The following is a 13,270-nucleotide window of genomic DNA, read 5'->3' on the forward strand; positions in this document are numbered from 1 at the left end:
TAACAGGTGGAAAACGAATCACGTAGTATAAAAAAAATATAGAAATTATACAGTTGTCAGAATGCAGGGTTTTGGAGCCCAACATGTTTGGATTGAAGTCTTAGCTCTAATACCTACTGGTGATTTGAATTTATCACTCATCCTTTATTTTTGTAAAATTTTGTTTTGAAATAATTTCAGACTTATAAAAAACTTGCAAAAAAATTTTAAAGAGTTTCCATGTAGATTTCACCTAGTGCCATAAATTTTAACACCTTATATACCCACGATACCATTAACAGTCTCAACAAATTCGTGTTGGTACTATACTCTTAAATAATCCAAGGGCCTTATTCCAATTTTCCTAATTGTCTGCAAATTATTTTTTCTTATTCAAGATCCAACTTAGGACCCATATAGCATTTATTTGTCAAATATTCTAGCCTCCTTCAATCTATAACAATTCCTCAGTCTTTGTCTTTCATGAACTTGACACTCTTAAAGAGTATTGGCCAGTTATTCTGTACAATGTCCCTGATTTTGAGTGTCTACTATTGCTTCAATGATTAAATGTAGGTCTCTGTTTTTGGCAATATTATGATGGGGATGATATTTTGTCCTTCCTCGTGCATCATATCGGGAGGTACATGATGATAATAAGTCTCATTAGTGTGAGGTTAATTTTGATTACCTGGTTAAGGTGATGCCTAACAGGTTTTGTCTTTTCCCTGTAAAGCTACCATTTTTTCCTTTTGTAATTAAAAAATCTTGTTGAAAGATGCTTTGAGACTATACAAATGTCCTGCTTCTCATTGTACCTCTACCTACTGATTTTAGCATTCATTATTGCTAAATACAGGCAAAATACTTAGCATAATGTCTGATATATTAAATGTTAATTTCATTCTTTTAACACCTGCATATACAATAATTATGATTATTTTAATATGACAAAAATGAAGACATCATAACATTGCCTAGAAACATGTCTAATTGAGATAACGATTCTATTAGAAAAACAATTAACCAGAATTAGTTTAATTATTTAAGAGCTGTGATAATGCAGTGCTGTATTTGAAAGAACATAAATCATGTTTAGCTATTTATTAGGAATCAAATAAGGAGCTATGCTTGTTTAGGAAACTAGTTTTAAATAACTATTGCTAGACACCTTCGTGTACACAGTATATTGTTATACTTCACTGACTCAATGCTTATGATGGTCCAAGTATTATTTGGTCATTTGATCCTTATGATAACCTTTTGAAGAAGTGTCTTGACCTTACAGATGAGCAAACTATGGCTTTAAAAGGTTAAATAGTCCGGGTGCGGTGGCTCACACCTGTAATTCCAGCACTTTGGAAAGTCGAGTTGGGCGGATCACGAGGCCAAGAGATCAAGGCCATCTTGGCCAACAAGGTGAAACCCCATCTCTACTAAAATTACAAAAATTAGCTGGGTGTGGTGGCGCATGCCTGTAGTCCCAGCTACTAGGGAGGCTGAGGAAGGAGAATCACTTGAACTTGGGAGGCAGAGGTTGCAGTGAGCCAAGATCGTGCCATTGCATTCCAACCTGGTGGCAGAGTGAGACTCCGTCTCAATAAATAAATAAATAAATAAATAATAAATAAATTTTAAAAATAAAGAAGGTTAAATAATGTATGAAATCACACAGTTACTAAATACCAAAGCTGAAATGTAATTTCAGGTCTCTGCAACTCCAAACCCATGCTAAAGCATTCAATAATTTGGAAAGAGCGATTAAATATTTAAAAATACAGTTCCACATACTTCCATTAAAAAAAGACTATAAAATGTGTGTTTTATGATGAGTAAAGGAGCAAGACAACAATAATCTATTCTAAGCATTTATAGGTGAATAAATTTTATGTGGACCTTATACAGTTTCAATAAAGTTAGTAAATTGTTACATGTATCTTGGAAGAAAATATCACATCCCAGTTAAATTTATCATAGGTATATGGTGTTTGTTGAATCATTTTTATGTATTAGAGATGTAAATATTACTGGAAATACACCAATATACTAGAAATATTTATGTAAATAAAGCAAATATAATTTTTCTTTTATTTTACAACTCACAAAGTTAATACTTGACATAAATAAATGAACTGAAAATAATGTGACTCAATATTTATTTGATCTTATATTTGAAATTGTTTTTTGGAAAAAAATCATAAATACCACTTTACCAATAAGAATAACATCTCACCTATTTGAGAGTTTTAGGAGACAAATACGTGCCCCTCAAACATAATTATTTGAATGAATAAAAATAGAATATTAAAATATGTGTGTAAAACCTAATGATTATTAATTCATTCTTGAATAAGTGGTTGCTCATTGTATTCTTTTGATCCTTTGCTATGATAAACTCATGAGATCAGCAATTATGAAAACCACGGTGACTACTAATTTTCTTCCTGCAAGCCGCTTTCAGCAGGATTATTTCTTATAAAGCTGAAATAAAAAGACTTGAGGAGTCAGAAAAGTATGACTTTATGACAGTAAATAAGAAACTGTCCTAAAACAAAAAGAAGTTTTTATTAGTGACATTTTAAAACATGACTTTGAGGATTATAGATATGCCCACTCCGGATTCCTAACTCTTTATTAAAAGGTTTCTGTATTCAAGGTTTTGAGGCGTTGACTAATTAATTCATCTTTGCAATACCACTGAGAAATAGGCAAACAAGTCAAATGGGAATTGAGTATATTTTGGATTATAATTCCTGTGTTATTAAAAAAGAATTAGCAGAGATTGTAATAATTAGTGTGAAAATGGATAGCAATTAACATAGGAAAAATATGTAAAGAGGGCAAGAAGAGGTGTAGACACACTCAGAAATCTAGGAGTATGACCTGAACGAGTCTGATAGTCTGTTGCCCCCAGAAATTGTAATAGGATATGTTTTGGGAAAGCATGATGTGGCCTTAAGGCACAGTCATATATGGATGTAGGTGCCATAAATTTACTGCAAACCACCTGGACTCTGTACACTTCGACCAAGTCGTCAAAAAATGTTTCATAATTTTATTTTCTACCATATGAAGACGTAATACTTCTTTTGTCTGTCTCAAAGTTACCATTCCCCCTTCTTTCAAAGAGCTAACTCTTTTCCATAAATTTTAAGAAGGTAGTTAGCAAATTCAGTTGATTTTATTTATGCCTTTTATGTTCTTTAATATTTTATTTCAGAGTTTTTATTTTCTATTTTGTCAAGACTCTTAATCCATTTGTTGGGTTTTCCCACCACCATTTTCTTGAATATTTCTTTTTCTTTCATGTTAAATATTTCTTAAGGATGAAATCCAAGAGCACATAGTGTTTAAGCTGTAGTAAATACACCATTGCTTCAGCATTACGTTTCTTTCCTTTTCTTTTTTTTTTTTTTTTTTTTTTTTTTGAGACAGAGTCTTGCTCTGTCGCCCAGTTTGGAGTGCAGTGGCATGATCTCAGCTCACTACAAGCTCCGCCTCCCGGGTTCATGCCATTCTCCTGCCTCAGCCTCCCGAGTAGCTGGGACTACAGGTGCCCACCACCACGCCCAGCTAATTTTTTGTGGTTTTAGTAGAGATGGGGTTTCACTGTGTTTGCCAGGATGGTCTCGATCTCCTGACCTCATGATCCACCCGCCTCAGCCTCCCAAAGCGCTGTGATTTTTTCATTGACATTGCTTTTTATGACAATGCCCAGGGTTCTATTAGCCTCTTTGGTTGCAGAAGAGTCCTTTGTTTTATATACTATTTGGAGTCGTTTATTATTTAATTAAAAGATACATAACTAATTAGTGACACAGCAAGTTTTCTTACTCACAGCTATCCAAAATGACTCTTCTTCGTGCATTCATAATCTCAATTGGTGACACTGTGGTTCACCAGTCAATCAGCTAGAAATCTTAGAAATCTGTGCTTGATTCCAGATGTCTCTCACTCACTCCAAACTTTTAAGTCCAGTTAATCACAAAGTCCTTCCTGTAGGATTGGAAAGATGAATGTCCTAGCCTCCTGACCTCCGGTTAAATGATTCTGCGGCATGTTTTTGTTTTGTTTTGTTTTGTTTTTTTCTCTACTGTTGCTCAGTCCATGGGGACTGAGGCCCAATCGGTTATAATGATAACATGTCCAATACTATACCTGCTATTGTTTTTTTTTTTTTTTTTTTTCCTTTTTCCTTGTCTCACTTTTCCTAGTCCCTTGAGCAAGTGCCATCTGGGATCACCTTCCAAATAAACTGTCTGCCCCTAAGTCCTTATATCAAGATTGGCTTTAGGGGTAATCCAAGCTAAGGCAAGGCTTGAAGAATATGGAAGCCATGACTGACCAAGATTGACAGAATATTGTCATCAGAAGGGATGTCACGTATCTGTACCACAGATAAGAGCTAAGTGTAGCAAGTGCAAGGAACTAAAAGATGTTGCCTATGGCTGACTGGAGCAGAGAGTATGAGGGCGAAAGTTGTCAAATACCAGGGACTAGTTCATGGTGTGCCCTAGAACTCATGTTCACCTTGTTGGCATGACTCTCAGTGAGAATGGAATTCTAGATTGAATGATTTCAAGTGGGGGAGTGATATGCTAGGTAATATACAGCAGCAGGCCCCAACTATATTGGCACCAGGAACCAGTTTCATGAAAGACAGTTTTTCCACAGAGGGTAGGAGGAGATGGTTTTGGGATGATTCAAGCACATTACCTTTATTGTGCACTTTATTTCTATTATTATTACATTATAATATATAATGCAATGATTATATAACTCACCATAATATAAAATCAGTGAGAGTCCTGAGCTTGTTTACCTTTAATGAGAAGGTCCCACCTGGGTGTAATGGATGACAGTGATGCATCATCAGGCATTAGATATCATAAGGAGCATGCAACCTAGATCCCTCCCAGTGCAGTTCACAATAGGGTTCACGCTCCTATGAGAATCTAATGCTGCCACTGCTGATCTGACAGGAGGCAGAGCTCAGGTGGTAACGCAAGCCATGGGGAGCAGCTGTAAATACAGACGAAGCTTCCCTGGGTTGCCTGCTGCATAGCCCAGTTCCTGACAGGCCATGGCCTGTGGCCTGGGAGTTGAGGCCCTCGCATACAGAATGAATTTAAAGAGAAATAGAGCCATGGCACGTATGAGGAAGTTATTGCAATGATAGTGACCGATGTTTGGAGAAGAGTATCAGTAGTGACTGGCAAGAAATGAATGGATTACACAACTGTTTAGCAGACAGTATCTTCCTAGATTGCCATCGTGATTCCATATCAGAGTGAAGCAGGCAATAGTGGTAACTAAGGAAAACTTGTCCTTTCAACAGGGAACCTTTTCAGTCAGAATTATTGATGTATTTGCAAATTTCCTTTGAAGATCTATTTGTCCTCAAGAAAAGGTCTTTAGCTTAAATCTGTATCCCTGTATCTTCATCTAATTCCAAACATATTTAAATACTTACAGTGACTGAGAAACTCATATCCTAGTCTTTTGGTTCATATTTGGTGGTAATTGTTAGGGTTCATTAGAGACATATGTTTAAATCAAACTCTGACTCTAAAAGTGAGAATGCATAAGGTAAATTTTACCAATTTACTGATGAGCATGGAAATAAATTAGAATGATGGAAAACAATATATTAAGCAAGTGCTTTTATAAAATTATTCCTGACATCTTTGAGATAAATGATCCTGCCATTGAATCCTTCCTTCATTTTAGGGTTCTTAGTGACCACTTATTTCAGTTAGCTCCATGAAAATGAGTTTTGCTGTTCCTGTTAGTCAGCACAAAATAAAAATGATCATAAATCTTTTATAAAGATGAGGCTTGCATTAAAAAGAAAATCTAATTGAAAGTTGCTTTAAATTTTGAGTGATTAATTTCATGTCAAATAAGTCATTAGAAATCGTGATAGCTGTAAAAAAGCAATCATTTGCAAAATTGGAAAAAGCTAAATTCAATCTAGATACACTTTTCTACTTTTAAAATTTGTATATTGGGAGAGATACAATATAGCAATTGTGGAATTTTAATGTAATAGCCTGTTATTATAGGTAGTTTGTACATGTGTGCTGTTGGGCTCTCAACCAACTAATTACTTTCCCTCTGGATACTTCTATTTCAGTTGATCATCTGTATTATATTTGGTTGGTGCAAAAGTAATTGCGGTTTTTGCCATTACTTTTAGTGTTTCTCTTGTTTCTTGTCTAATAATAATATATTCTACTTAATATCATTTCAAACATATAACAAAGATTAGGTTTTTTTTATGTTTTGGGTTTTAACAGATATATATACACACATATATAAAAATATATATTTAACATTTTTATACATACATATATATGTATATATATATTTTTAAAAATAGGCACTATATATCTGTATAGTTAAATACTATGAGCTAAAGCTTGTGGCCCCATTTTATGAAAACAAACGGTGCAATCTAGGAACTGTCTCCCTAAATATCTGTAATGTACTCCAAATGTACTCTCCAGTAACCAATATTGTTTGTCCTACAGCTCTTGTATTTTTAAGAGTGGACATAATATGCTAAATTTGGAGAGCTGATTGTATTTGAAAGATAAAAATGTCTGCAGGTCAGCCGAGCGTCATGGCTCATGCCTGTAATCCTAGCAGTTTGAGAGGTTGAGGCAGGTGGATCACCTAAGGTCAGGAGTGTGAGGCCAGCCTGGCCAACATGGCGAAAACCCATCTCTACTAAAAATATAATAAATTAGTCTGGCATGGTGGCAGGTGCCTGTAAGCTTAGGCAAGAGAATTGTTTGAACCTAGGGGGACAGAGGTTTCAGTGAGCTGAGATTGTGTCACTTCACTCCAGCCTGGGCAAAAGAGTGAAACTCTGACTCAAAAAAAAAAAAAAAAAAAAAAAAAAAGCCTCTAGGTCTAGATCCATTGGTGCAAGACATCTTCCATGAAATTGCTTTTCATTATGGTATGTACATAAAACAAATTAAATATGTAATGATGTAACATAAAATCGCTTTTGATTTTTAATCCAATGAAATCTTGACATAACATGCCCTACTATTTTTGGAGGAACTAGTCAAACTAAAAAGAACCTCAGAATAAGTTGCTTATCATCAAGACTGAACTGATTACTCAGTGGACAACTAAAATGCAGTGGTGATGTTAACTTTTTTCTTTTCACATACTTCAAACTTTTAATTACCAGAAAAAAAATATTATATTATTTAGTACTACCGAGGACTCAGGTTTTAAAAGCAAACTAGAATAATTGTGGGGTAAAGTAGAAGCATCATTTTTGTTTTAAGTGAAAGACTCTTCATTTCACATTTACTATGCTACATATTATTGATTTTCTTCTCTGGTGTTGTTTTTTGCAGAGAGTGAATCTGTCCTTCGATTTTCCATTTTATGGCCACTTCCTACGTGAAATCACGGTAGCAACTGGGGGTAAGTGGTTTTCTACCCATTCACCTTAAGTAATCTATGGTTTGACTGCAGTTATTTTTAATGTACTCTATATTTCAAGATGGGTGTTTATTGATAAAACCATTGTGTTTTATCACAAAGCCATAGGTATAAATAAAACCAAACAAAGGGTATTGTTATTGGAAAACTTCTCAGCAGAAAAAAAAGTATTTATAATAATTTTCAACCTAGATCACCTCTGCTTTTCTTCCAAATTTTAATTCCTTTTTGGTAGTTTGGTAAGACTGTCCACATGGCAGAAGTTGGAATACAGCTAGAAAGAAAGGCTGCTTAATGAAGCTGCTGGTGATCTTAAATTTTCTTTTAATGTATATATTTGCTATATATATGTACATATATATAAAATATGTAAAATATATATAAACCTATATAATATAAAAATATATAAATATATATAAACATATAAAATATATGTACATATATACACACACACGTATACACAAAAACCCACAACCATATGCACATTAGCTTTGATCATTTTTTTCCTTGAGTGTTACCTATTTTGATTGACAACTCATTTGAGAGTCTTCAAATAAAGGCTGAAATCCAGCTCAAATGTTTTAAATTTTATTTTTCTCCACAAGCTTAGAGGTTAGTTTAGAGATTAGCAATATCCTAGCAAAGTAATTATCATTCTTTATTGTGTATCTCAGAAGTCAGAAATATTTTAGTCTTCAAGTGCTACTAGAAGCAATAAGCAAAATGCCAGGGAATATCCCTGTAGGCTTTATGATGCAGGGGTAGGGAAGAAGGAGAAAAACACATAAAAATGGAACAGTAAGTAAAGAAGAAATTAAAAGAAATTCTATAGATGTACAAAGAGGCTGTGAGCATCTATGCCCAAAGCACCATAGACAGAGTCTGTTTCCTTCACCAAATCTTACCAGGGGTCTTTTGGATGGTGTGGAAACCATGTTAAGCATTGCCATTTTTTTTTTTTTGCCATACTTTAATATAAGACCTAGAAGGTACTTAGGATTCAGAAGAAGAAGATTTGTAATCAGAAATATCAACAAGTAAATGGAAGTGTTTTGAGCACCTACTCTGAGTGATGGTAAATAAGTCTATCTCTGCCTTGGAGTTGTGTAGCTTAGTGAAATATTAGGTAAAGTGAAGCAGAATGTGAGGAATTGCTTAAGAAATACAAGTGATGAAATATGCCCAGGTGCAGTGGCTCACACCTGTAGTCCCAGCTACTTTGGAAGCCCAGGAAGGAGGATTGCTTGAGCCCAGGAGTTCAAGACAAGCCTGGGCAACACTGTGAGACCCTATCTCTACAAAAACATTTAAAAACTTAACCAGGCATGGTGGGGTGCTCCTGTAGTCCCAGCTACTCAGGAGGCTGAGGCAGGAGGATCACTTGAGGCCAGGAGTTTGAGACTGCACCGAGCTGTGGTCATGCCATTGCACTACAGCCTGTCTGACAGAGCAAGACTCTATCTCTGAAAATAAAATAAATTAAATTAAATAATTAGCTGGTATGGTGGCATGCACCTGTAGTCTCAGCTAGTTGAGAGGTTGAGGCAGGAGGATCACTTGAGTCCAGGAGTTTGAGGCTGCAGTGAGCTATGACCACACCACTGCACTACAGCCTGGGCAACAGAGCAAGACCCTATCTCTAAAGAAAAAAACAAACGGAAATCAGAAAAAGAAAATATAAATGATAAGCTATGGGTTTCCAGGGATGATGTAACTCAAACATCTCTGAGTCTTAAATGAGAGTTAAGACTACAGAAAAATTGGTGTTCAAAATGTTTCTTGGATCTCTTCTGTGATTGACTAGACAGACGTCATAAGCAGATAGACCTATTTGACAGATGCTTGCCATCCTTACAAATCTTAAAAAGGTTCTTAACCACACAAGTCTTGGAAGGAAAATGGAAACCACGAGTTGACTGCAGGCCATTCTCAATAGACCTGGGCTGGGAGTTTTAAGTAGAAACACAAAGATGCCTCTTTTGTTGACTGTCAGTTCTTTTTGTGTTTACAAATTCCTCTTGAACCTGTTTCTACATTGGGTGTGGGAAAAATTAAAGTGATATGTTTTCATGGTGAATCCAAGCTGTGCTAATAAATAAAGGGAATGCTTTAAACCATAATCCTCCTCATCTTACTTCATGGTTTTGCCATTTCCCGTATTTCCTTGATATCTCTCTATCTTTTTCCACACGGACACAAATTTAACATTGAAATTAAGTCAAGATAATGTCTCATGTTATTGCTAAGATCAGCACAACTTAAAAATGGAAAGTTGTTTAAAATATAGACATATGCATAGTTTACCATGGCCCCTCTTTGTATATGTATTTTACTGTGAATAAGCTTAACTTTCTAGTTTAAAATGTGAATTACAGCTAAAGCATCTGGTCATTTATCTTATAAACTATAAAAATAAAATCTTTGCTTATTAAACATTTTAATATTCAAAAGCTTCAATAATCCATATGTGCAATGGAATTGGAAATATCATCTATTTTCTGGTTCACTGATAGTGGAATCTGAAAGCATTCATTTATCTTTCTATATTAAAAATACTTCAGAATACAAATATTTCAAGCACTAGAAAACTAGTTCTCTGTGAATTTCATCAAAACAGTTTCATTAGTGATACCACCAAGATGTGTTTTTTGCATATCACACTGCATTATTTTCTTTCTATTTGAATATTTTAATTGGTTCTTTTTTATTATTAGCCTGCTAGTGTGATCTTTTAAATGTTCGAAAATGTAGATTTAAGTTTGAGGATTTGATTTGTAATCAAATAGCTATCCTAGGAATGATATTTTTACCTGAGTCCATCATGGGTACCATTACGGTGATGAGATGGGAGTATGTGAGGTGGGTTAATTACTACTTTATATAATGGGGAAAAGAAGAGGTAACGTTATACAGATAATTTTGGTCCCAGTATGTAAGTATGTAGAGAGATGGTGATTCTTAATTAAGGTAATATGGGGAATTGTGGGAAGTTGGACATGAGACTGAAAAGCAAAAGTGATATGAATTTAAAAGCTAATAATGAATGTGTATTACTTACCTTGATCATAGAACAATTTGCCTTCTCTTTCTACACAGGTTTCTACTTACAGTTTTCATAAGAAAGCGGTTTAAATTTTAGCTCTATTTTATTTCATTTGCTACGTAAAATACTAAAATGTTTATTAAGTAATATATTTACATATCTGAAAAACTAATAACGTGGACATTTAAAAAGTGAAACAGACAAAAGTAAAATGTAAATCTCCCTTCTTCCTTTGCCTCTTAGCTCACCAGTTTCCTGCCCAAGAAAAATATATCTTATTTTTTGAAGTATGGTATATTAAAATTCTAACTTGGAGTAGTTTCCTGTCTCTGGCCAATAATCATTAGGTTTTTTTTCTGTTTAAATTCCCACTAAGAGAGATTTGAAAAAAATAATAATGCATCTTATCTTCATTAGGTTTTCAGGAAGTATATTACCAAATTCCAAGCTCCTTTTTTGTTCTGGCTTTCAAGTGGTAATATTTTAATTGTAGTCCCAAATAGTATTTCATACTCTTTATAGGGACTTGATTAATAACAGGAATAAAAGTCTTTTTAGGAGAGGAAGAGAGTTAGTTATTACTCATGATGATTGATTTGTAAATACCAACCACATCTTCTTTCAAGTGTATAACCCCATAAAACAAAGCGTGGTGTATCCATTAACTTTCTGCATCTAGGGAGAAGGTGAATGGAGTTTTTTTGTATTATTATTATTATTAACAGAGATCACAGGTTATGGTTATCTGAGATCTATGCATGAATGGAAGATACTAAAGAGATAGATGCTGGATGAAAGTAAATCCATTCCAACTGGCTTCAATAATTTAAAGTTACAAGCTCAAGTCTCAAGGATTCCTAGACAGAAAGATAAATTGTGTGATGTCTAATCTGCTGCATCTAAATAATTCTCTGAGATAGACCTCCAAAACCCTGAGAGTTCATCTGAGCTGTCTTCTTTGATAATTTACTCCTCCCTCAAACTGTCTAGTGTCAGCAGTAGATTCAGTAGCTTGAACATTATTATATATGTATGTATTTATTTTGTAGACAGGATCTTACTCTGTCACTCAAGCTGGAGTGCAGTGGCACAATCACAACTCACTGTAGCCTTGACCTCCTGGGCTCAAGTGATCCTTCCACCTCAGCTCCCCAAGTAGCTGGGACTACAGGCATGCACCGCATGCCTGGCTAATGTTTAAATTTTTTTGTTGATATGGGGTCTCACTATGTTGCTCAGGCTGCTCTCAAACTCCTAGCCTCCAGCAGTCCTCCCATCTCAGCCTCCCAAAGTGCTGGGATTACAGGTATGAGACACTGTGCCAGGCTATATTGTTTTGTTCTTCACAAATTGCATATTCACAACCACTTTTGTTTCTCCTGCATGTCTGTTCATACATGCTTTATTTCATTAGCACTGACTCCTTGCAGCAGGGGTGGGAAGCATAATTGGAAATTAAGCCATTAGGAGACCCAGAGAGGAAGCACCCAGGAGCAAGAGTTGACTCAATAGGAATCAGCAAGAAAAATACAAGAGGCAGAAACATGGGTAGAATGAAGGAGGACCATTAGACATAAACAAAAGAGAGCAGAGCATTGGCATATGATGGATAAGTCATGATTGGAGGACAGGAATGGGGGAGGTGGATCAGCTGAGACGAGGGTGTAGGTAAAAACAAGGTCTCCAGGCTCATCCCCTTCCATTTCCATAACAGCCCCTGAAGTGTCCACTGATTGCTAGTGCTAGAATACTCCGTTAGGGATGTTTATACCAGGAAAACATCATTCATCTTCTTGCAGCAGATCCAGGCTTTCTTGGAAACACTGGCAGTAATATTTTTGCTTGTAGCTTTTCCTAGTCACTGCAGCAGTAATTCAGATAAATAGCAATTTTACACAGATGCTTAAATACATCACCCAACTTAAAATAAAGGCTATCTAAGTGACTCTGTTTAATTAATAAAGTAACAATGTATGCCAGATGCTCTAACATTGTCCAATCCTGGAAAATAAAGGAAAGAAATACTAAATAGTGCAGGACTGACATTAGACCCTGGTCATTTCAGAAATGAGTTCAAAAGAGCTCCCTCAATTCCTACTTAAGCCAGAAATTGAGTTGCATTTTCTTAGAGAATGAGTCAGGCTTCCAGGTTAAAATAAATAGACTTTTGAATCTGAATACTTCATCAGTTCCTAAGCCAAGCCAATCGTAACTGTATGATCTTCAGCAAATGACTTAATCTCTCTGATATCAGTTTCCTTACCTATAAAATAGCACAATAAAAGTATCTGGTTCATAAATATTTTGTGATGATTAATTAACATATGTTAATACCTGTTTCGTAGAAAATGCTACGTAGATAGCATACGCTATTACTGCATTTTTCTCCACATGTACATTTTCTCTTTTATTTCTTTTCAAAATGCTTTTTCTTTAAGGCCTGTGCTGTCTTTTTAGGTTGTCTGTTGTTTTCTTTGATGACCTCATTCATTAGATTTCTCTCCATAAAGCATAGAAAGGGTCTCAAGGAATGTTTAGGAACATAACCCATTGTCATCTCTAACTGCTCCTATTAAAGACTGGCTCAACCATTCGTGTCTAGGAAGTAGAAGAGCATGTAAATAACTTGGAAAGTCCACTTGATCAGCATGGCTATATCTATCACTTCTTGATGCTGTTCAGAATCTCTCTAAAGACTGTCCCATGACGACATTTTGTGACTCTGGGATGCTGTCTGGAAACCTTAGAAAATTTAGCAATTTGGTAACACATGGTAGAATC

At 35.2% G+C, this 13,270-nt stretch overlaps 1 protein-coding gene across 2 annotated transcripts in view; it reads left to right on the forward strand.

Moving 5' to 3' along the window:
* Positions 1 to 13,270, forward strand: part of PLXDC2 (plexin domain containing 2) — a 461,353-nt gene that overhangs the window by 243,723 nt on the left and 204,360 nt on the right. For both annotated transcript variants that reach the window (XR_012093899.1, XM_008002439.3), the window contains exon 4: positions 7,359 to 7,428. Coding sequence is in view for 1 of the 2 variants with exons in the window: in XM_008002439.3 (XP_008000630.1) it covers positions 7,359 to 7,428 (70 nt within the window). In the remaining variant the exon portion in view is untranslated. The remainder of the gene's footprint in view (positions 1 to 7,358; positions 7,429 to 13,270) is intronic.

The sequence above is a fragment of the Chlorocebus sabaeus genome, chromosome 9 (assembly GCF_047675955.1).
Source record: "Chlorocebus sabaeus isolate Y175 chromosome 9, mChlSab1.0.hap1, whole genome shotgun sequence".
Lineage (NCBI taxonomy): Eukaryota > Metazoa > Chordata > Mammalia > Primates > Cercopithecidae > Chlorocebus > Chlorocebus sabaeus.